Source organism: Globicephala melas, chromosome 17 (genome assembly GCF_963455315.2).
Source record: "Globicephala melas chromosome 17, mGloMel1.2, whole genome shotgun sequence".
Lineage (NCBI taxonomy): Eukaryota > Metazoa > Chordata > Mammalia > Artiodactyla > Delphinidae > Globicephala > Globicephala melas.
In genome coordinates, this window is record NC_083330.1 from 79,850,700 (window position 1) to 79,874,482 (window position 23,783).

The 23,783-nt window shown below is 51.7% G+C and overlaps 1 protein-coding gene across 7 annotated transcripts; it reads right to left on the bottom strand.

The window, feature by feature from the left end:
- Positions 1–618: 618 nt before the first annotated feature.
- ZNF250 (zinc finger protein 250) lies at positions 619–22,730 on the bottom strand. Of its 7 annotated transcripts, none has more exons than XM_070044019.1 (7): positions 17,646–20,202; positions 16,773–17,001; positions 16,506–16,566; positions 16,178–16,304; positions 15,958–16,071; positions 14,233–14,295; positions 619–6,501 (listed from the first exon to the last, which is right to left on the bottom strand). In XM_070044019.1, exons 3-7 carry the CDS (start codon positions 16,545–16,547, stop codon positions 5,177–5,179), a joined length of 1,671 nt encoding a protein of 556 aa, XP_069900120.1. In that variant the 5' UTR covers positions 16,548–16,566; positions 16,773–17,001; positions 17,646–20,202; the 3' UTR covers positions 619–5,176. The 7 variants fall into 7 exon arrangements, with proteins under 7 accessions (XP_069900120.1, XP_030731824.1, XP_030731827.1 ...); XM_030875964.2 differs by having other exon boundaries at positions 16,506–16,600; XM_030875967.2 differs by lacking the exons at positions 16,773–17,001; positions 17,646–20,202 and adding an exon at positions 22,198–22,730.
- Between the last annotated feature and the right edge of the window lie 1,053 nt (positions 22,731–23,783).

Consider the following 23,783-nt stretch of genomic DNA (forward strand, 5'->3'; position numbering starts at 1 on the left):
AAAATAGGTTCATTTGTGTCATATTTTAGATTCTACATATAAGTGATGTCATATGGTATTTGTCTTTTTCTTTATGACTTACTTCACTTAGTATGATAATCTCTAGTTGCATCTATTGCTGCTGCTAATGGCATTATTTTGTTCTTTTTTATGGCAGAATAGTATTCCATTGTGTATAAATAGACCCCATCTTTATCCACTCATCTGTCAATGGACATTTAGGTTGCTTCCATGTCTTGGCTATTGTGAATAGTGCTGCTATGAGCATAGGGGTGCATGTATCTTTTTAGATTAGTTTTGTCTGTATATATTCCCAGGAGTAGGATTGCTGGATATGATAGTTCTATGTTTAGTTTTCTGAGGAATCTCCATGCTGTTCTCCATAGTGGTTGTACCAGTTTACATTCCCACCAGCAGTGTAGGAGGGTTCCCTTTTCTCCACACCCTCTCCAGTATTTGTTATTTGTAGACTTTTTAATGATGGCCATTCTGACTGGTGTGAGGTGGTACCTCATTGTAGTTTTGATTTGCATTTCTCTAATAATTGGCGATGTTGTGCATTTTATCACGTGGCTGTTGGCCATCTGTATTTCCTCTTTGAAGAAATGTTTGTTTAGGTTTTTCTGCCCACTTTTTAACTGGGTTGTTTTTTTTTTTGTTGTTGAGTTGTATGAGCTGTTTGTACATTTTAGAAATTAAGCCCTTGTCATTTGTTTGTAAACATTTTCTCCCACTCTGTACATTGTCTTTTTGTTTTGCTTATGGTTTCCTTTGCTGTGCAAAAGTTTGTAAGTTTGATTAGGTCCCATTTGTTTATTTTTGTTTTTATTTCTATTTCCTTGGGAGACTGACTGCCTCAGGTACGATTTGTCAGGCAATGTTTTGCCTATGTACTCTTCCATGAGTTTTATGGTGTCATGTCTTATGTTTAAGACTTTAAGCCATTTTGAGTTTGTTTATGGTGAGAGTGTTCTAACTTCATTGATATACATGCATCCAACTTTCCCAACACCACTTGCTGAAGAGACTGTTTTTTTTTTCTTTTACCATTGTATATTCTTGCCTCCTTTGTCAAAGATTAATTGACCATGGGTGTGTGGGCCTATTTCTGGGCTATTCTGTTCCATTGACTCATATGTTGGTTTTTGTGCCAATACCACAGTTTTGATTACTGTAGCTTTGTACTGAGTTGGCCAAAAAGTTCAGGTTTTTCCATAAGATGTTACAGAAAAACCCGAACGAACTTTTTGGCCAACCCAATAGTATTGTCTCAAATCTGGGACGGTTATGCTTCCTGCTTTATTCTTTTTTATAAATTTATTTATTAATTTATTTTTGGCTGCATTGGGTCTTCATTGCTGGAACTTGTGTCCCCTGCATTGGCAGACGGATTCTTAACCACTGCGCCACCAGGGAAGTCCCCTGCTTTGTTCTTTTTCCTCAGGATTTCTTTGGCAATTCTGGGTATTTTATAGTTCCATATGAATTTTAGGATTATCAGTTCTAGAAGTTTTCGTGTGGAGTCTTTAGGGTCTTCTACATATTTAGTTGGTGAAAAAGTGCCTTTGGCTTTTAAGTAAAAATAAAAGACACACTTTTAATTTTCACCAAGAATTTTATTGAACAACGTATTCACTCTTTTGTTCTACCTTCCGCCATTTTTCAGGCAACTTCATAATTCCATCTTCCCAAAACTTTTTTTAAAAAATATTTATTTATTTAATTTATTTACCTTTGGCTGTGTTGGGTCTTTGTTGCTGCATGTGGGCTTTCTCTAGTTGCGGCGAGCAGGGGCTACTCTTTGTTGTGGTGTGCAGGCTTCTCATTGTGGTGGCTTCTCTTGTTGCAGAGCACGGGCTCTAGGCGTGTGGGCTTCAGTGGTTGTGGAATGCAGGCTCAGTAGTGGCTCCCGGGCTCTAGAGCACAGGCTCACCAGTTGTGGTGCACGGGCCTAGTTGCTCCGCAGCATGCAGGACCTTCCCGGACCAGGGCTTGAACCGTGTCCCCTGCATTGGCAGGCGGATTCTTAACCACTGCGCCACCAGGGAAGCTCCCACAAAACTTTTTGAGCAAAGAACTGTTCCGGGTGCCTTTTACAGTCTTCCAGGGAGTTGAAATTTTTTCCATTAAGAGAATTTTGTAAAGACCTAAATAAATGGAAATCCGAAGGTGCAATGTCTGGTGAATACGGCGGATGAATCAGAGCCTCCCAGCCGAGTTGTAGTAGTTCTTGCCTGGCCGTCAAAGAAACTAGTGGTCTTGCATTATCCTGATGGAAGATTATGCGTTTTCTGTTCACTAATTCCAGATGCTTTTCAATGAGTGCTGCTTTCATTTGGTCTAATTGGGAGCAGTACTTGTTGGAATTAATCGTTTGGTTTTCCGGAAGGAGCTCATAATAGAGGACTCCCTTCCAATCCATATACACAGCATCACCTTCTTTGGATGAAGACTGGCCTTTGGTGTGGCTGGGTGATGGTGCATTTCTCTTGCCCCACGATCTCTTCCATTTCACATTATTGTACAGTATCCACTTTTCAATCACCCATCACAATTTGTTTTAAAAATGGAACATTTTCATTATGTTTAAGTAGAGAATTGCATGGGAAATACAGTCAAGAAGGTTTTCTCTGCTTATGTGGAATGCAAACATCAAAGTGATGAACATAACCAAGCTGGTGCAAGTGATTTTCAACGCTTGATCTGGATATTTTGAGTACGTTGGCTATCTCCTGTGTGGTATAATATTGACTGCTCTCAATTAATGTTCTCTGTTTGATCGCTATCAACTTCAACTGGTCTACCCGACCACAGAGCATCATCCAGCGAGAAATCTCCAGTAAGACTTTGCAAACCACTTTTGACACGTTCGGTCCGTCACAGCACCTTCTCCATACACTGCACAAATCTTTTTTTTGCATTTAGGTTGTGTTTTTACCTTTTTTGAAATAATAAAGCATAATATGCTGAAAATGTTGCTCTTTTTCTTCCATCTTCAATATTAAAATTCAAGAGTTTTGATACGTCTTTTTTTAAATGCATGCTGATATGACAGCTGTCACATACAGGCTAACGAAATTGTTTTTAATGAAGTTAAAGACAATTAAGTGCTACTGAGCCATCTTAAAGAAAGAGCCGAATGAACATTTTGGCCCACCCAGTAGTATTCAGATCATCTGCAAATGATGGCAACTTTACCTCTTCCCTTCCAATTTGGATGACTTTTATTTCTTTTTCTTGTCTGATTGCTGTGGCGAGGACTTCCAGTACTATGTTGAATAGAGGTGGTGAGAGCGGGCAGCATTGTCTTGGAACATGACTGTTTCTTACTCTGACTTCCACACGATTAGGAATTGTGTCCTGAGTAGTGGTGGGCTCAGCTGAGTAGCACTGGGAGTCAGATGCCAGTCATGGACTGAGTCAAAAAGTTTGGTAGCTTCCCTGTGATCTCAGTTCCTCTCTCATGTTACACCTGAGTGATGTAAGCTCCTCTCAGCAGTGCCTGCAGAGAGGGGAAAACAAGCTTTCACCTGCATCAGTGATTGCTGTGGACCTAAGGATCAACACTCTAGGACTTCCCTGGTGGCACAGTGGTTAAGAATCCACCTGCCAATGCAGGGGACAAGGGTTCGAGCCCTGGTCTGGGAAGATCCCACATGCTGTGGAGCAACGAAGCCCGTGCGCCACAACTACTGAACCTGTGCTATAGAGCCCAAGAACTACAGCTGCTGAGCCCGTGTGCCACAACTAATGAAGGCCGTGCGCCTGGTGCCTGTGCTCTGCGATGAGAAGCCCGCACACCAGAACTAGAGAAAAGCACACGTGCAGCAACGAAGACACAACACAGCCAAAAAAAAAAAAAAAAAAAGTGATCAACACTCTGGTCCTTGATTTTTCCTGAGAAGCTGATATGCTCTCAATAGAGAGAAAAAACTTTTAAAAATTATGAATAAACTAGATTACAGTATACGACAATGAATACTAGACTCTCTTGGAACTAGGAGTAAAAAATGAAAGAAAACCCTCAGTCATAGCAAAAGAAATATCAGAAAGATTAAACAAAAAGCTATTTGAGAGTTTTGTTTTAAAAGTATGTGCCAGGGGCTTCCCTGGTGGCGCAGTGGTTGAGAGTCCGCCTGCCGATGCAGGGGACACGGGTTCGTGCCCCGGTCCGGGAGGATCCCACATGCCGCAGAGCGGCTGGGCCCGTGAGCCATGGCCACTGAGCCTGTGCATCCGGAGCCTGTGCTCCGCAGCAGGAGAGGCCGCAGCAGTGAGAGGCCCGCATACCGCAAAAAAAAAAAAGTATGTGCCGAAGAACTGTCTTTTTAGTAACACTATTTTTGGGAAACACCATAGTGTATAAAGAGGCACCCACGTGGTGTAGCAGCTGTAAGGTCTGGGCTCTGAGTGTGAAGAGGCCTCCTAAGCCTACATGGGCCCAGAAGCCCAAGACATCCCATGATTTCTGTGCACAGGTTTTGAGGAAAAGATCCATTTTTGAGTTGAATCTTCACTAATAAGTAAGTTAGGACCTCCCTTCTGATCTTGAAAAGTTAAAGGAGTAGATGAAGGGTTTTCTAAATTTACATAATTTCTCACTAATTAATCTTTAGAGTCCCGCCCCCCCACCCCCCTGCCACCCGGTTTTCATACAAAACAAGTGGTTCCACACACACAGGATTTTCAGCCATAATACATTACGACACTTAGTGACAATCTTTTTTATGTCATTTTATCCACACAGTATTGTAGTGCTTAACAGAATACTGAAAATATCGTCCAACATTCTAATTTTAAGTGCAATACTCAGGACAGTTGTTGAGTTTAGGAAAAAGGCATATAATGTTCTAAGAAAAAACCCTCTATTTGGAGTGTGAGGAAGTTTTACTGTGACAGTAACTTCCTTTACTTCCTCACTTCTAATGAACTAACGTTAAATAATGAATTGTAACTGTCTTCACCAAAATTCTCTACAATTGTGTAATTACTCTGCAGTGTAACCTCAAGAAGTTGAGAGAAAAAAATGAGGCCTCCTCTGAAGTTCTTCCAGAGACATGTCAGTGCTTCCCTTCTCAGTGATACTTGGTGACGCTGACGGGCACCTCCCTTGGACTGGAGGCTTCCTGGGGCCGGGTGCCCAAGTTCCCAAGTGCAGGCTCGCGTGCGGCCAAGGTCACAGCTTCCTGTGTACCTTCTGGTGCTGGATCAGGTGGCCGTGCTGGTTAAAGGCGCGGCCGCACTCCCCACATTCATAGGGCCTCTCGCCTGTGTGGATGCGTTGGTGCTGCACGAGCACCGAGTACTGGCTGAAGGCCTTGCCGCAGCGGCTACACTCATAGGGCCTCTCGCCTGTGTGGGTCCTCAGGTGCACGATCAGCGTGGCCTTCAGGCTGAAGGCCTTGTCGCACTGTGCACAGCGGAATGGCCTCTCACCCGTGTGGACCCGCTGGTGCTGGACCAGGGACCTGCGGGCACTGAAGGCGTGGCCGCACTCGCTGCACACGTAGGGCTTTTCGCCGGTGTGGACCCGCTGGTGCTGGGTCAGGTGGGAGTGCTGCACGAAGGCCTTGCCGCACGCGTAGCAGCCATAGGGCTTCTCCTCGGTGTGGATACGTTCGTGGTTCAGGAGGGTGGAGCGGTGCCGGAAGGCCTTGCCGCACTCGCTGCACTCATAGGGCTTCTCGCCTGTGTGCACGCTGTGGTGCTGGATGAGGACGGAGCGGTCGCTGAAGGCGCGGCCACACTCGCCGCAGGCGTAGGGCTTCTCCCCGGTGTGGACCCGCTGGTGCTGGAGCAGCGTCCTCTTCACGCTGAAGGCGCGGCCGCACTCCGCGCATGCGTGCGGCTTCTCCCCGGTGTGCACCCGCCGGTGGCTGCGCAGCACAGTGCTGTGGTTGAAGGCCTTCCCGCACACGCCGCACACGTAGGGCCTCTCCCCGGTGTGGATGCGCTGGTGCTGGAGCAGGTGGGAGAGCTGTGTGAAGGCCTTGCGACACTCGAGACACTCATGTGGCTTCTCCCCCGTGTGGATCTTGTGATGCTGAGCCAGATCTGAGCTCACTCGAAAGGCCTTTCCACACTCGTGACACGCGTAGGGCTTCTCGCCCGTGTGGATCCTCCTGTGCTTGCTGAGGACCGAGCTCTGGCTGAAGGCCTTGCCGCACACGCCGCACACGTAGGGCCTCTCCCCGGTGTGGGTTCTCTGGTGCTGGAGGAGGTGGGAGCTCCGCCCAAAGCACTTCCCGCACTCCACGCACCGGTAGGGTCTCTCCCCGCCAGGAACGGCTGGTCGCTGAGCGACAGGCATGCCCTGACTCAAGGCCCGGCCTTCAGGGGGGCCGGCGTGGCTGGGACTCAGACAGAAGCTCTCCTCGGGCTCGCAGCTTCCCTGGTCACTCCACTCGGCTGGCGTTTTCCTCAGAGCCGTTGGTGCTTCCTGTGAAGTGAGCGGCCTCAGACTCAAGGCTCTGCTCTGGTCCCGCTCCGTGTTTTCACAGCCTGAAAAAACAGAACCAAAGTGAGTGTGTTAAACGCACTTGAAACTGCAGAGCAATTGCCGCCCTGAAGGCGCTTCACTGGAGCAGGGAGGCCCCTGAATGCCCGTGGCTGAGAAGCCACCAGCAGGTGGCACAAAAGGTGCCCAGGCCAACCGTGTGGCTGGAGAGAAGGCCGGCTCCAGTCCGAGGGCCCCTGTGAGGGGCACACGAGGTCAGAGCCCACTGCCACCCCAGCCCCGCCCTCCCTGGAGTGTCCAGAGGCCATTGGAGGTGGAATCGAGGCAGGACCACACCTAGGACCGTGGTGGGTGGGAAGGGGGCTGCTAGGGAGATGCGTGAGCACTGCGTGCGTGTCCAGAAGACTGCTTCCTGGGGGACAAGACAGGGCTTTCAGGTGTCAGTGAGGGTGGCAGAGAACGCCAGGGGATGTTTCTACAGTCAGGTCAGGGGCTCTGTAGGCTGAGTGGGCGGAGCAGGGGGTGCCAAGGACATTTTTTTAAATCTCGGAGACAGAGCCGCTGAACTGACATCAGCAGGAGACAGGACTGTCCTGGAGGACGGCCTGCTCAGAGCAATGTCCATCAAGGACACTCAGCAGGTGGAGCTGGCCCGAGGCAGGGCTGTGACGGCACGAGATGGGGGACAGGACGGAGCCAGTTCTCCCACGATCCTCCCAGTGGCCATCTCAGCACCCACTGTGCTGCTGCCTCTAGCTTCCCAAAGGCCTCGCTGGGGACAGTGTTAAAAACGGCGGTCGCTGAGGGACATGCCAGCGTGAGAAGCCCCGGGGGCCGAGGAAGATCCGAGGAGGGAACTCTCACTCCCTTGCCACACAGGACACTCCTGGGGCCTGTGACAGGTGCCAGGGCCGGCAGCCCTTGGGGAAAGCAGACTGACAAATGCTATCCCAGAAACACCAGGAGATCACGAGCTAGAATGGCACCAGTGTGCGTGCCCGTGGTGCCTGCCTCTCCCTCCCCTCCTCTGGGACTTCGCAGCTCAGGGGACCTGCATTCTGCTTCACAGTGAAGACCCAGAAGCCCCTCCCTGCCTGAATCTGGTGGTTAAAGGTCTTTCTGGAGTTTCTGATTAGGAAGCATACTGAATGGCAACCAGGCATGTTGTCACCAAACTGCTTTTTCTGTAGTAAGAATATTTTCAAGTCCCATCAGCTTTTCTTTTCTTTTCTTTTCTTTTTTGGTGGTAACAGCATTATTGAGATATAAGTTTTACTTTTTAATTCACTCAGAACTTGGTTTGAGAAGACAGGGCTCCCTCAAACCCCAACCAGGACCCTTGGAAAATAATGGGCTCGGAACCCAAGCAGTCCCTCCACCAAGCAAGGGAGCTTCTAAGGTAGTCTTTGACTGAAGTGTTTGGAAAGAGATTTGTGCCAACGGGGTCAACATGTGCTTGATTTGACCTGTGATGTCTTGTGACATCCAGGAAATGGTTACCTTGGAGGGACTTAAGACATACCAAACGCTAATACTTCTTGCAAAAGGATGGAGGCAGGGGCTTCCCTGGTGGCACAGTGGTTGAGAATCCGCCTGCCAATGCCGGCGACACGGGTTCCAGCCCTGGTCCGGGAAGATCCCACATGCCGCGGAGCAACTAAGCCCGTGCGCCACAACTACTGAAGCCTGCGTGCCTAGAGCCTGTGCTCCACAACAAGAGAAGCCACTGCAACGAGAAGCCTGCACACCGCAGTGGAGAGTAGCCCCGACTTGCCCCAACTAGAGAAAGCCCGTGGGCAGCAACGAAGACCCAACGCAGTCAAAAGTAAACATAAATGGGCTTCCCTGGTGGCGCAGTGGTTGGGAGTCCGCCTGCCGATGCGGGGGGCGCGGGTTCGGGCCCCGGTCCGGGAGGATCCCGCGTGCCGCGGAGCGGCTGGGCCCGTGAGCCATGGCCGCTGAGCCTGTGCATCTGGAGCCTGTGCTCTGCAACGGGAGAGGCCACAACAGTGAGAGGCCCGCATACCACACACACACAAAAAAAATAATAAAATAAATTTATTTTAAAAAACCCCAAAAAACATTAAAAAAAAAAAAAAAGGATGGTGGCAGCCCGACTGCAGCAAACCCTCAGCAGAGGGTCATCTCAGAAGAGGCAGGACCAGGGCTGGGGAGACTTACCCAAAGCTCCTTAAAGAAGTCACACTGAGGGCGAGGGGCCCCCACAGTGGTGTAGAGGCTGGGGCCCCACCCCGAGCTTCAGCTGCCCCCGACACGGGGACATCCTGGCTTCCCCACGCACACTGCTCTCCAGGGCTCAGGTGGGTGTCTGCCTGCAGCCAGGCCGCTTCATCTGGAGGGGCCACCAGCACATCCACATCCAAAGTCCAGAAGGGAGCCTGGCTCCTCCCCCTGCAGCCGGGGGCCTTCAGGACCCAGGCCTCTCTTCTGATTCCCTTGTTTTCTGGCCGCACCATGTGCCACGTGGGATCTTAGTTCCCTGGCCAGGGATCAAACCTGCACCCCCCGCATTGGAAGCGCGGAGTCTTAACCACTGGACCGCCAGGGAAGCCCCTCTTCTGTTCTTCTCTTCCTCTTCCAACCCCAGTGTCCAAGCCCTTGTTCCTGTTGCCAAACAGTCACCGCCCTCTGCTTCCAAGCACTGCCTCTTCATCAGAGACAGTGGGGGCCCCTCCCCGGGACCCTCAGAAGAACACAACCTCAATCTGGCAAAGTCTCGTGACTGCACTGACCAATCCAGCTGTGATTCCCATGTTCTTCTACCATTAATGTCACTATTATATTATTTAAGACAACACGTATTATTATATCATTTTGTTAACGGCTTTCCCCCAGGGGCTAGAAACCTGGAAAGAGCATCTCTTCCACCCCGACAGCAAGAAAAAGCCAGACAATCTACAAAATCTTAACTTTTCTGAATCCATCACAGAACTAATGTCACAATAATAACCAACTGAGCTGAAATCTAGGGAAAGACAGGTGCTTGGAGACAGGTGTGTGGGGTGGCCCACGGCTGAAGGGAGGGTGAGAGGAAGATGGAAGGCAGGGCCACCACACAAGAGGCTCGGAGACTCCAGCTAAAACTTCAACAGATTGACAAAGAGCCCCTGGGAGCATGGACACGAGGGCGCAGCTCCAAGGACCGCCCCTGGGGGTAGTAGCACAGGGAGCCTCCCTTGGGGGTTCAGGTCTGAAAGAGGGGGGAGCCTTCTCTACAGAACAAAAGTTGTGAGTCACTGGGGGAGGGTAAGCAAACTTGACACTCTGGGGACAGATGAAAATCAGGGCTGGGGGAAGGGAAGACTACCCTGTGCTTGGGGGGTGGGGGTGGGCAAGGGGCAGGAAACGACCCTGGGCCCAGACAGTTAGAACCTCCTTCAGCTGGGGGAGGGCTGAGCCCAAGGACCGACCAGGACAGCAGGGGTGGCTCCATCCCTGCTTCCCCAAGTCTAACAAGTGCTGAGCAACAAGCCACAGCAGGCTACTGCGGGTGGAGGAAGCCTCTGAGGTACAGAGACACACGGGAGACTGAGCGTCCCCACCCTGCATGAGGAAGTGCCTGTGGAATCTGCATCTGGTGGCGCCCTGAAGGCAACTATGGGCACAAAAGAACCCAGCCCAGCTCCTGACTGAACTGACTGCCTTTCACACTAAGTTGAGCAGGAGAGGCTGTGCTTCCAGACAGACAGTTTGCCTCTTTCGCTGTCCCATGAGTGATGGCTGACATTCAATAAAAAAGTAAGAGATACCAAAAAAGAAAAGGTTGTGTGAGTGCACGCACATGCGTGCACACACACACACACACACACACACAATCAAGACACTAAGCGGCAATACGCCAGGCTCAGAGGTGACCCGTGTGTTGGAACGACCTGCATGATCAGACACAAGACACAGCGACAGAGGTAAAGGATGCCTTTGATGTGCTCCTCATTAGACTCAACTCAGCTGAGGAAACGACCAGGGAGCTTATAAATAGGTCAACAGAAATTATTCAAACTGAAACACAAAGAGAAAAATGAACAGTAAACAATAAAAACAACACTAAACAGAGCTGTGGGTCAATACTGAACAGCCCAACTTGCACGTTGTTAGAATCCCAGGAGAAGACAGAGGACAAGGAAGTAAAACATCTGAAAAGATAATGGCTGGGATTTTTCCAACAATAACGGATGATATCAAAACACAGATCCAAGATCAAAGAAACATAAACATGTTTCCTATTCAAACTCCTAAAAACCAAAGAGAAGGAGAAAAATCTTAGACGCAGCTACAGGGAAAAAAAACCAGAGAACACAGAGGAACGAAAGTAAGAAATACAGCAGACTCGTCATCAGAAACCTTCACGTCAGAAGACAATGCACGGACATCCTTCGAGTGCTGAGAGGAAAACACTTGTGAATTTACAACTCTGTGCCCAGCAAAAAATACCTTTCAAAAAAAAAAGATAATTTTTTGAAAAGAAAGAAACCAATGGACAGAGTTTCCAACCATGAAATCCACATTAATGTTAAAGGAAGTTCTTCATGGGGAAAAAATATACCTGACAGAAACTTGGAATCGCACAAAGAAATGACGGTTTTTGGAAATGGTTAAAATGAAGGTAAATATAAAAGACTACGAAAAAGTTTGCTAAGTCACTCTAAAAGGCAACTGTCTAAAGCAAAAACAGTAGTTACGTATTGTGGTTTTACAACATATATAAAACTTAGGACAGTATCATAAAATTGGGGAAGAAGGAACAGGGAAGTTGTTAAGGACTGAAAATTTGTGTCCTCCCAAATTCGTATTCTGAAGCCCTAACCCCCAGTGTGATGGTATTTGGAGGTGGGGCCTTTGGGAAGTGCTTAGGGCTAGTTGAGGTCATCAGGGCAGGCCACAGTGATGAGAACAGTGTCCTTATGTCTCCTCAGGCACAGAGAGTCAAGTGAACACACAGCAAGAAAGTGGCCGCCTGCACAGTTGGTAAGACTCCACGCTCCCAATGCAGGGGGCCTGGGTTCAATCCCTGATCAGGGAACTAGATCCCACACGCATGCCACAACTAAGGAGCCCATGTGCTGCAACTAAGGAGCTGGCAAGCTGCAACCAAGGAGCTGGCAAGCCACAACTAAGACCTGGTGCAAATAAATAAATAAATATTGAAAGAAAGGGAAGGGAGGGAAGGGAGGGAAGGGAGGGAGGGAGGGAGGGAGGGAGGGAGGGAGGGAGGGAGGAAGGAAGGAAGGAAGGAAGGAAGGAAGGAAGGAAGGAAGGAAGTACAGTCTGTCAGTCAGTCTGCCTTTGGCCCCTGCTTCTCTCTATGCGATGTGTCTTTTTCTCTGGCTGCCTTTAAAATGTTCTCTGTCACCAGTTGTCAACATTTAATCATGATGTGGTTTAGTGTAATTTTATTCATGTTTATTATGCATAGGGTCCCTTGAGCTTCTTAGATTTCTGAGTTTATAATTTTCATCAAATTTGGAAAAACTTCAACTGTCACTTCTTCAAATATTTTTCCTGCTTTGTTCCCATCAATGATATATATCAGGCTATTTCAGGTTCTCCCACAGCTCACCGATATTCTTCAATCTTTTTTAGCCTTTGTCCTGTTTCCTTTTCAAAAGTTTCCATGCCTTTGTTTTCAAGTTCACTAATCCTTTCTTCTGCAATGTTTAATCTGCCACTAATTTTACTCAGTGAATTTTTCATCTCATCGTTGTTTTCATCTTTAGAAATTAGATTTGGGTTTAAAAAAAATAATCTTCCATGCCTCTACCTAATACACTATTTCCTGTAGCTCCCTGAACATATGGAATTTATTCTGTTTTAATATCCTTGTCTCCCAATTCTATCATCCCTGTCATTTCTGGTCAGTTTCACTTGACTGGTTCTTCTTCTAATCATGGCTGTATTTTCTTGCTTCTTGTTATCTCTGGTTAGATGCTGGACATCATGGATTTCCCCTTGCTTGGTGCTGGATACTTCTGAATTTTTATAAACATTATTGAGCTTTGTTCTAATATGTGGCTAAGTTACTTGGAAACTGTATGGTTCTTGCCTTTCAACTCTGTTCAGTCTGACCAGGGCAGTGTTTAAGGTTATTTCCCCCCAATTAGTGAGGCAAGACCCTACTCAGTACTCTACCTGATGATGCCTTGTGAGTTACAAGGTTTTCCACTCTTGCTGGTGGGAAGAGACAGTGTTCCCAGCCTTGTGTGAGCACTGGGAACTGTATTTATTAGCTTACAGTTCTGTAGGCCACGATTCTGTATGGCGGGGATGGGTTCTCTGCTCAGGGTATCACAAGGCTGAGCTAAAGTGTCAGCCAGTCTGAAATCCTGTGTGAAGGCTCAGCTCTTTTTTATTGTTGGCAGCATTTAGCTCCTTGGAGCTGCAGGGCCGAGGCGACCATTTCCCTGCTGGATGCTGCCTGGGGGTCACTCTCTGCTCCTACCTGCATCTTTAAGGCAGCAATGATGCATCAAATCCATCTGCTTTAAAAAATTTTTTTTTAATTAATAAATTTATTTTTGGCCACACAGAGCAGCTTGTGAGATCTTAGTTCCCTGACCAGGGACTGAACCTGGGCCAAGGCAGTGAAAGTGCTGAGTCCTAACCACTGGACTGCCAGGGAATTCCCTCCTCCTGCTTTGAATTTGACTTGTCTCCGACCTCCAGCAGACCCAGATTTAGAGCATTCTCTGTTCCTTAAAGGCAACAGTGCCATTTCACATAACCTAATCATAAAACACATAACCACAGTCCTGCGGATTATGCAGGGCATGTATAGCAGGGATCCGAGGGCAGGGATCCTGGGGCTATCTTAGTTGGCTTGGTGTCCTCACAAAATATCATAGACTGGGGGGCTCAAACAACAGGAGGCTGGGAAGCCCAAGATCAAGGTGCCAGCAAGGTAGATTTCATTCTGAGGCCTCTTCTGTTGGCTTGCAGGCGGCTGCCACCCTCCCATCTGGCCTCTCCGTTGGTTCTCTTCTATTAGAACCTGTTCAAGTTTTGTGCCCATTTTTCTTATTGGGTGTTTCTTCGTATTTTATTCTCTTCAGAGCAATTTATTTATTAAGTGTGCACTGTACTCATAAATGGTAACGGTATTCGATAGGTTCTTCATTTAAATATCTGAATTCACTGTCATCTGTTTAATAAGATTTTTACATGTTCTTAAAAACTTACTATGTTTTTTTTTAAGCGGAAAACAAGTTTTAGTTCTTTTTTTTTCACTTATGAGCCTCATCATCACAGAGTAAAGCTGGTAGGTCAAAGAAATAATTACTCATTTGCATGGAAAAGTATCATTTCTAATGTTTGAAGCTTCCTGAATGGGTGGCTTCTGGCCTGATGCCAGAGTAACAAGACAAGAAAGACGACTTTAATGGTGAAGAATAATTGAACATTTCAGGAGGTAACTCCCTCCATCATCCATGGCACAAACACAGTGCACAACAGACCCAGGCTGCCGTGAATGCGGGGATGGGCTGCCTCTTGCCCCACACTCTCAGGATGGCAGCTTCATCGTTGTTTCAAGTGTACAGCAACAACAAGACAAATAAGGGGGAAAAAGCAAGTCCACCGAAACCAATTTTTTAATTTAACCCCCCCCACCGGCATTCTGTAGAGACTGTGTGTGCTGTGTAATGAGAACACACACGCTGCATCACAGCAGCCTGGGAACCTCCTCGTGTTCTTGTGAACCACGAGCCAGACACGTCAGGGATTTTGTACTGGATCGAAAAGAAGATGAGACACACACTCACCCCAGGGACAGGACGTGCTGTCTTGTTGCACACAAGCTGTCATGTGGTCATACGTGAAGTTGTCTGCAAAAGGAACAGAGAGTTGAAGGGACAACAAAACCAATGCCTCTCCCAAGAGTGGAAAATCCTCTCATTTGCTGTTATAAGACGAAAGTGCAATTCATTGGGTTAAGACAGCAGGGCCAGGCAGGCGCACACGCTTCTCCCTTTGAGGAGCCGCCGGGCGAGGCTGAGGCACATGGTGGCGGCCCGGGCTGCAGCAGGCAGCTCCTGCTCTGTGCACACCCCTCATTTCTCAGACCCCGTCCTCTGGGGCCTGCGGGTGGGGGGCAGAGTGAGCAGGTGCTTCTGTGCGAAAGCTTCTCTCTCCAACCCACCATGCTCTTGGAGAACGGCGGTCTCTTTGGCATCAGATCTGAAGGGCACTCGTCTTAAGACCTCCATCAGGTGAAAGCACAGCTGGTCCACCAGGGACCCAGGTCTGGTTGGGGGCAGCTGTTTTCTTGCCCCCTGCAGCTGCAGTCAAAGATTTGCTCAACATGATGCTGTGCCTTTTCTACATTCCCCGGAAAATCGCATTCCTCCGGGTCCAGTGAAGTCACTGCTCCTCTGAGGATACCTGATTCTGCGGGTCAGTAAGAGGCGGGCTGTCTGTAACACCTGGTGTCCCTCCACACAGTACCTAGAGACCTGGAGTGGAGCAGCCATGGGATTGGTGCCGTGCTGTCCTCACAGCCAGAGGGGCCACGTCCTGCAGGGCAGGCTGGCTGAGGTTCCCTGAGACTCCTGTCCTTGTCCTTCACTGGATGTCGCCCACCCCCACCCCGCCCTAAAGCAACTGCTGGCCACTGCCCTCAGGACTGGACGCATCTGCCAGCACCCTCCCTTCTACACTTTCCTCCATAAAGTCTGGTACTTCGTCTGTTAGATTAACTACTGGACACATCACCTCTCTGATGCTGCTGTAAATGTTATCTTTAAGAAAATCACATTTTTAAAAAAGTTTTTTTCTCTTTTGCTGTTGTACCTATATGAGATGGTGGATGTTACCTAAACTCATGGTGGTTATTATTTCACAATATATTTAAGTCAAATCATTATGCTCTACACCTTAAACTTGTAATGTCATGTCAATTATATCTCAATAAAACTAGAAAAAAAATCATACCTTTGGTGTTGATAAATAGAAATAAAACTGATTCTGTACCTAGCAAACTCTCTTGTGAATTCTAGTCAATCTTACAAGAGAAAATCATATGATTTTCAACGACTTCTTTCCAGTTCTGTAGCTTCAACCTTGTTGCTGTGTTCCGTCTGTCCTGCCTTATTCTGGGTGGGACGGCCGGACGGCGCCACGTGGCCGTGGATGGTAGGCTCCCCATCTCAAATAGCCCCGGCCCCACTACCTACCAGGTTAAGAAACTTCCCTTCTACACTGAGGGTGCTTCCTTCTTCCCTCAACCAACCAGGTATCCCTCAAACTCTGGATGTCCCATCAGAACGGGGACCGGCAGGCGCCCGGTCACCATGGGTGCTCTCCCTGCTCTGCCTGGGCCCAACCCACCACCAGGCTGCACTCGCCTCTGTGCTCACTCCCTGCCTGGCCCCACCTGCCCGCAGGGTCCCTCTGCCAAATCAGACCCCAGGAGGAAGCCACTCCGGCCACCTCCCATCAGCACTCGCAGGTGCTCAGCCCTTGGTGCAGGAAGGCGGCTCCCCACTCACCTGAGCGGCCAGTGCCCAGGCCCCAGCGCCCCTCATTTCCCTGTTTGTCCAGGACCCACGGCTCCTCTCCTCGCTCCAGCTGCGAGATCACCTCGGGCTTGGATCCTGGAATTCCTGCTCATGGGGAGGGAAGGCCTTTTGTCTACACAGCATCTGTGAGCACCCTAACCCCGCCCTGGGCAGAGCACACAGACAGACGAGGTCTGCAGAGGGGCCTTACCCACGGAGACCACGTTCCCGTAGGTTTCCATCATCACATGTCGGTAGAGGCCCCGCTGAGCAGGGCCCAGGCGGTCCCACTCCTCCTGGGAGAGGAGCACGGCCACGTCCTCGAAGGTCACCTTGGCCTGGAATGACAGGGGCTGCTGCAGGTCGACTGAGTGTCTCCATCCGAGATGAGGTGGGTGCAAGCAGCATGGGGGTGTGGGGATAGGCTCAGGGATGCGGGGCAGTGACAGGAAGGGGCTGCAGCATCCAGGATGCAGTGATGCTTAGGCTGCCACCAGGAGCCCCCGGCGTGGCGCTGCGCGGGCCTCGGGGTAACTCACCTGGGGCACCGCCGGTGGCGGCAGGAGCCTGGCCGCTGCCATCACCTGATCCCTGGGGTATCTGAGGAAGATGGAAATCGGAGGAGCCTGTGGGACTGAGGAAGAGCAGGGAGCACATGACGGGCCCAGCTGGGCCCCCCGTGAACTCTGACTCCAGTCCCAGAGCTGCACAGATGGACCCCGAACTCTCGGGCCCAGGAAGGTCCCACCTGAGACACCTGGGGACGCCGTGCACCCCTAGGGCAGTGGGCCGTCTGCCCAGCTCACCTGGCACGGCCTGCAGTGCACGCACAGGCCCGGGTGAGCGCATCCTCACAGGAGCCAAGCTGTCATCCAGGGAGGCACCGGGCCTGGCTGCCTCCAGAGAGGCTGGGCGTGCACAGTCCTGCCAGGGCCGCACTCCTGTGGGGACCCCATGCCAGGCCCTCCTGTGGCCCACCGATGCCCTGGCCACGCCTGGTTCTGCCCCGGTGGCAGCTCCAGCGGGGATTGGGTTCTGGTGGGAGTCCAGAGTGACCCAGGGATTTGGTTTGAGCACCTGACAGGGAGGCCCGACGGTGGGCAGGTTCTGGGGAAATGCCAGGCCAAGTAAGCTATCTGTCACCCCCCAACTGCCACACAGAAGTGGGGACCAAGAGCTCCCCTGGCAGGGCGATGGGGCTGACATCACCTGGAGGCCGAGGCGGGTCCGCAACAGGGACACAGAAGCCCAGCAGGCAGATTGCTCGGGGAAAAACGACGCAAGAATGAGGTCAGCCCCCTCAGGCAGGCAGCTCACCAAGCAGGACGCCTCACCTCACACTGTGGGCCTCTGGGGGAGCATGTCAGGGAGCCCCCACCTCACTTTCTTTGTGAAACGTCCAGTGGATGAGTACGTTTACCACAACTTTCAGGAAAATACACACTGAACTACTGACCGTGGCTGCCTCTGGGGAGCAGAAGCCTTGGCGGAGAGAGGCTGGCCCTCACCGCCCACCCCTCCGTCCACCAGAAATGCCCACTCCCCCAAAACGTGTGTGCATGCGTGTCTGTGCGTGTAAAGGCAACACGACTCTAATTAGAATTTCAACCGGAGTCTTTGATTAGAATGCAAGGAGTGAATAAAAGTACCCCAGAATTCACCCGAAAACGGATACCGACCTTTGTTAGCGGCACAGCTCTGGTCCTCTGGGAACCCAGCAGAGGTGGACAGTCATTTGCACTACGGGCTGGCCATACCCGGCCACAGGCGCCCCATTCACAGCCTCCCCAGTGGGTGCTGGTGGCCGGCCACGAGGCCTTGGGCCAGGCCAGCTCCTGCCCGAGCCCGTGCTTGTGACCTGAGCTGCTTCCCGCCGCACAGATCCAGAACCTGGGCTGCGGCAGCACCGTCCTGTCCTGCCCCCCCCATGGGAACACAGTGACTTCTCGGCTCCAAGGCCACCCCCAGCCCGCCCCTACACCGTTCCTGGGGTGCTCAACCCTGCCCGGGCCGCCCCTTGGCTGGGGTGGCTCCTGCCCCTCGGCTGGTGCTTGGCCATGTCACCCTGTCGCCGAGGCCCCTCCTCTCACCGAGGTCCTCTGCCTCGTCGCTCTCACACCCCCCTTCCTGCCCCAGCAGAGCAGCCAGTGGCTCAATGTTTGCTGAGTAAGTGTATGAAATTACAGGAGCAATGAGACCACACTCCCCGCTTCAGAACAGCAACAAGTGCAAGGTGAACATCTGCTGCCGGCAGCAGTGGGGAAGCGGAGTTTCTGATAGGCTCTTTCTCAGGCGGGCAAGCCACCTGGTATATTCAGATGCAGCAGATACAGCCGTAGGCAGTGCACACCCTCCTGGGAGGGACGAGAGGCCAGGAGGGGAGGGGGCAGAGCACAATCCTTAAAGAACACACAGATGTCAGATATGACAAAAACTGGTTAGAACCAACCACGCCCAAGACGGCGGAAGACTCGCCCCCCAGAGCCTCATTATATGCTCACTGTAGTACATCAGCTAAATGACACACCCGCGGGCCCCACAGTTCCGAGACCCCTGCCCTTCCCCTGAAAAAGCTGGAACAACCCTCCTACTAGTTAGCCTATGAAACTAGCCGGCCCACAAAAAGTAACCACCCCGTATTCCAGGGCCGCTCTCTCCTTTTGAGACGGACCACATTCTGAGGAATGCGTACCTCTCTAAATAATTCCACTTCTCACCCATCACTTTGCCTCTTACTATGAATTCCTTCTGCGCTGAGACATAGAGCAGGAGTCCCCAACCCCCAGGCCGCAGACGGGTACCGGACCGGGTCGCACAGCATCACCTGCCTCTCCCCATCGCTGGCGTTACCGCCTGAACCACCCCCCCCACCCTGTCCGTGGAAAAACTGTCTCCCACGAAACCGGCTCCTGGTGCCAAAAAGGTTAGGGACCGCCGACATACACAGCCTGAGCTTCATTAAGTCCTGAGCCTAGGTGTGTGGTTTCAGTTAAAACAGTGAGCTCGAGGCTCATCCCCTGAGCTCGAATCCCACGTGAGTCGTGTGGCTTCAGAAGCAGAGGCTTCAGGATGGTGCCGCTGCCAAAGCCACAGTCCTTCCACACACCAGTCCGGCACCTGCTAAGACCACGACTCAGACTGCACCCGGTGGACAGACGGGTCGGGTCGGCAAAAGCAGGGGATGTGGAGTGTGTCCACGATGCTCCTGTTTCACAAACAATGACCTCAGGGCCACGAGGGGGTGTGAGCCCTTGTCCACACCAGTAAGACAGAGAGATGACACACCTCCTCTCAGGTGAGAGCACTTGACTAAGCCTCACGTCGCCGGTGGGATTAACGCAAACCCAGCGGGCCTGAGGCACAGAGGGGCGGAGAGGGAGAAGGCGACAAGATTCCCACCTGCGGTGAGTCCCAGAGAAGCACAAAAGCAAAAGGCCTCTGCCTAGGATGACCTCTGCAAACTGCCAAAGGGAAAAAGTGTGAAGTATCCTGAAGTATGCTTGTTGCTCTGGTCTGAATGTCCGTGTCCCCCAGATGTATATGTCTGTGTTGAAATCCTAATGCCCAATGTGAGGGTGTTATGAGGTGGGGCCTTTGGGAGTGCTTCGGTCACGAAGGTGGAGTCCCCCTGATAAGAGACCCCACAGAGCTCCCTTGCCCCTTCCTCCACGGGAGGACACAGAAGTCTGCAGCCAGGAAGAGGGCCTCACCCGCCCCTGCTGGCCCCCTGACCTCGGACATCCGGCCTCCTCACTGTGAGAAATCAATGTCTGTTGTTTTTATAGGCTGCCCTGTGTGTGGTGCTTTGTTGTAGCAGCACAAATGGAATAAGACACTTACATCCTGATAAAAAATAAAGAAAACAGATTTAAAAAGTGCTACTAACTAGTTCTTCATTTTTTTTGCCCTTTGGTAGATAAGGTCTGGGTCTCCTGGAACAAGTCTGTGCCAGATGCAAAGACGTGTAAAAAGCACTGCAGGCTGCTAACAGACACCACGGGCAGGACACACCACCTGGGCACTGAGCCTGGCTTTTACCAGGCCACCCCCGCCGCGACGCCCGGAGCTCCAGGCATCAGGAAGGGCGGACAGGTGGGCAGGACAAGTCCTGTTTAGGTGGTCCCCAGAGCCGGAATCACCACCACCAAGGGTCAGAACTGGCTCTGAGGAGCTGCCTAAGGAGGCAACGCCGCCCCCAACACAGCGGCAAGTACAAAAAGTACCCGCCCCGGGGGTGCCCGCAACAGTGACCCACCCACCCACCCACGGGTCACCGTCATTCTTCAGATGCAGGAATTTCGTTTTTTGGAACTCCCGCCAAGGAATAACCCAAACAAACCGGAACAGGCCAACATTCCCTGCAGCAGTGGCCACACTGCAGTGAGACCTCCGAGTGAGGTCTGGCTCGGGCGGTGACTAAGGGACAGGAAGTAAAAACGGGACTGCAGAGACGCAAAGAGCTTAGGACTTAACGTTTGTTACTATTTTGTTTTGTAAGCTAAGCTTTAGTAACTTATCGCTCTTGCTGGAACTGCTGATGATCTTGATGTAAAAGAGCCTTCCTTCCAAAGACCCCGCCCACAGTGACAGGCATGACAGGCACACTCCCAGTCCCAGAGTCGCCCCCCTCATCCTCACCGTCCTCACCCCCAGGTTTTCCTGCTGGAAGGCCTGCCCCCTCCTTCTTTATCTCCACGGAGCCCCACCCTCCAGGGTGGAATCACCTTCCAAAGAGGCACTTCTGAGCCACCCGTTAAGCCCAAAGCGCAACCCTGCAACCTTCGGAAGTAAACGATCACAAACATGCATCCACGCGGATAGCTTTCCTACACACCAGCAACACGGAGTCGGGAAATACACAGCGAAAAAGGTTCTACTCACAGATGGCAACAAGAAACAAGGTTAAAATAAACCTTAGAAATGTGATGCTAATTCTGCCCACTGTATCCACAAAGCCGTGGTGCCGAGAGCCAAGCGGGCCTGGACTAGAAGGGGCAGAGCAGGGCCACGTCTATAAACAAACGGATCCCGGGGAAGATGGTCCAGTAACCGGCACTTGGACAAGGGGTCTAAACTTAGATCTTTGCACAAGGCTCAACTTATCTCCCAGAAAGCTAAGCAAAAGCAGAGATTAAAAAAATACGACAAAAAAACAAAAAACAAAAGACAGGAAAAAAATGAGATCATTTCGTATACTGAAAGCATTCGGCTAATGAATGAATAAGAGATAAATTTTTAAATTACATCATAAAAAGAACCTGAATAAAGTCTGGGGGGCAGAGATCCACAGATCTGCCGCATGAAAATCAAAACCTTTGCACATCAAAGCACCACGAATCCTAGAAATGGGCCCAAGACTTGGGAGAACTTAACGCGTGACAAAGGTGATTTTCCGAATCAATGGAGAAATGAATTATTCAGTAGGTTGTGTCAGAAATAAGCTGGATTCCCAACTTGCCCCACACCAAGATGATTCCAGATGGAGCCAACATTTCACAAGTACCAGAGAAAAACAAGAATTTATTTAAAAACTAATCGTGGAATAGGGAGAGCCCTTTAAAACACAGCACAAAGCCAAAAGCCTCGAGGGCAAGTGTCTGACCATTAAACACTCGAAATCTTCCATCTCAAAACGGAACAAAACACCACAACCGGAGTCAAATGACAATTTGAGAAGACACGTAGGTTAAAGAACCGAGCTGATGAGAAAGGAAACGCCAAGGGCAGCGCACACCGAGGGCTCGGCTGAAAAGGCGGCACGCCGTCTCCCGCTGAAGCGCCCCGGCAAGCTTCCAGCAGGCAGACACCCGCGGACTCTGGGAAAGGCTGGTCGCGCCCACGAAAAAGGGCTTTTACAAAGTAACCGGGAAACGAGCCTCGATGGAAAATGGAGGCGGGAGGGGAACTCGGGAGGAAGCACTTTTCCCAGAGAGACGCCAAGGCCGCCGGGACGCTGAGAGCGACCCCCGCGGACAGCGGTCCCGCGACCCCGGCCCCCCCCCGGGCGCCGCGAGAGGCTGGAGCTCGCGGGGTCGAGGACCACCCGCTGGGCAGGGCTCGCCTTTCGCGGGAGCGGGGAGGGAGGGCCCGGCGGAGGCGAGAGTGGGGCGGGGCTCGGAGTGCGCCTGGAGAGGGCAGCGGGCGCTTGTGGGAAGCGCCCGGCCGCGAGGAGGGTCCCGGCCCCCCGCCGCGCGAGCAGAGGTTCCCTGTGCTGCCCGCGCCCCGACTCACCGTCCCCGTCGCAGCCTCACGCGCAGAAGCGGCCGCCCGCACCTCACTCAGACAAAGGGGACACCCCGCCCCGTCTGCGCACCCGCCAATCCCGGAGCGCCCCGCCTCCCAGGGCTCCCCGCCCACGCCTCCCAGGCAACCACTCCTAGAGCGCGACACTTCCCAGTCCGCCGCGGGCCCCGCCTTCCCTGCCCGGCGCCTTTCTCCTGACTGACGCCTGAGACTCGCGCTCCGGAGCCACCGAGAGACGCGGGCTCCACCGCGCCTAGAGAGGCCACGCCGCGTCCGGGCCTCCCAAGGCCGCACTTCCGGCGTGGGCCCCTTACTGCTGGCCCTGGCAGGCCTGCTGGCCGCCTGCCGTCCCGGCCGGGCCCCGCCCTGCTGCAGCCGGTGTCACCCCGCCGAGGCGGGGACTGGCACGGGCTGGCGGTGGTCGTCGTGTGTGGCGGCGACCGCCTCCCCATCCCCCTGCGCTGGTTTTTGCGCACTTCGGGGGCGGCGCGCGGTCCGGGGCTGGAGCGTCCGAGGACGACGCTGTGGCCGACGTGGAGGACTAGCGCGGGCGGAAGGAAGAGGTGGTCATCGCTGCTTCCTACCGCACCCGCTGGCCCCCCCAAGGACGGGCTGGTGTCCTTCCAAGTGGCACGTTGGCTGAGGCTAGGGAAGAGCTCGGCAGGCTGGGAGGACTGGCCAGGCTGAGCCGGTGCCCCGACTGCGGGGCAGGAGAAGTGGTCTGGGGAGAGGCCTCAGGCTGGAAGTCGGGGAGGATGTGGCAGTAATTCTCTGGGTAGCGGGCACCGGCATCAGGGGCAGGGTTCCCACTCCGCGGAGAGTGAGGTCAGCTTCCCACGGGGAACTCGTCTAGCACGCACACCCCTGTGGGGCAGAGTCCCCTCTGCCAAGGGACTGAAGCTCAGGACCAAGGTCGTCCGATTTGGGTCTACTATTGGACCGTCGCAGGTGGTTTTGGCCAGTTGCCAGTGTTAACGTAATTAAACAAGGAGGCCGTAAGGTTGCAGTGGCTCTGCTGCCTTGGTAGCTACTTAAGGAGCCCCCAGCAAGGCTTTCCAAATAAGGTGACTGCTTAAGTTATGGCCCGTCAACTTCCTTGCTTTGCTTCTGCCTCTTTATAAAACCCTCTTCCCTAGCTCCTGTTGGCAGAGGCTCCTAACCTCTTTTGGTTTGGCGCTACCCGATTCCGTTCTATGTTTGCTCAAATAAGCTCTTCAAAAATTTTAATATGCCTCAGTTTATCTTTTAACAACAGGGAGTGAGCTCTATCCCAGCAATCTTGGTCCCAGCTGATGCTTCGAGGACCTTCTCAGCACACCCTGCTTTGTCTCCTCCACAACTTATTTTAAAAATGTTCATAAAGGTTGAAAGAATAATACAATGAATACATTGCATACCTTTCCCTTAGATTCAACAGCTAATATTTTGCTACATTTTTTTTTTTTTAGCAATTCAACAACTAGCGTTTGTGTGTGTGTCTAGCTCTGCCACTTGTGTCTCTATGTTTCACAAGCATGGTATTTACTGAGTGCCTGTTGCATGCTAGGCACTGTTCTAAGTGCTGGGGCTACATG

What these genes read in the sequence shown, in the direction of transcription:
- ZNF250 (XM_030875963.2), bottom strand. Translation starts at nt 17,172, where the DNA reads ATGTCAGCCCCATCGCCCTGCCAGGGGAGCTCTTGGTCCCCACTTCTG. An exon ending in CGCCACCGGCGGTGCCCCAG is followed by an intron (nt 16,305 to 16,505) that starts GTGAGTTACCCC and finishes CTGTCATTCCAG; the next exon opens with GCCAAGGTGACCTTCGAGGA. An exon ending in CGGGAACGTGGTCTCCGTGG is followed by an intron (nt 16,072 to 16,177) that starts GTAAGGCCCCTC and finishes CCCCATGAGCAG; the next exon opens with GAATTCCAGGATCCAAGCCC.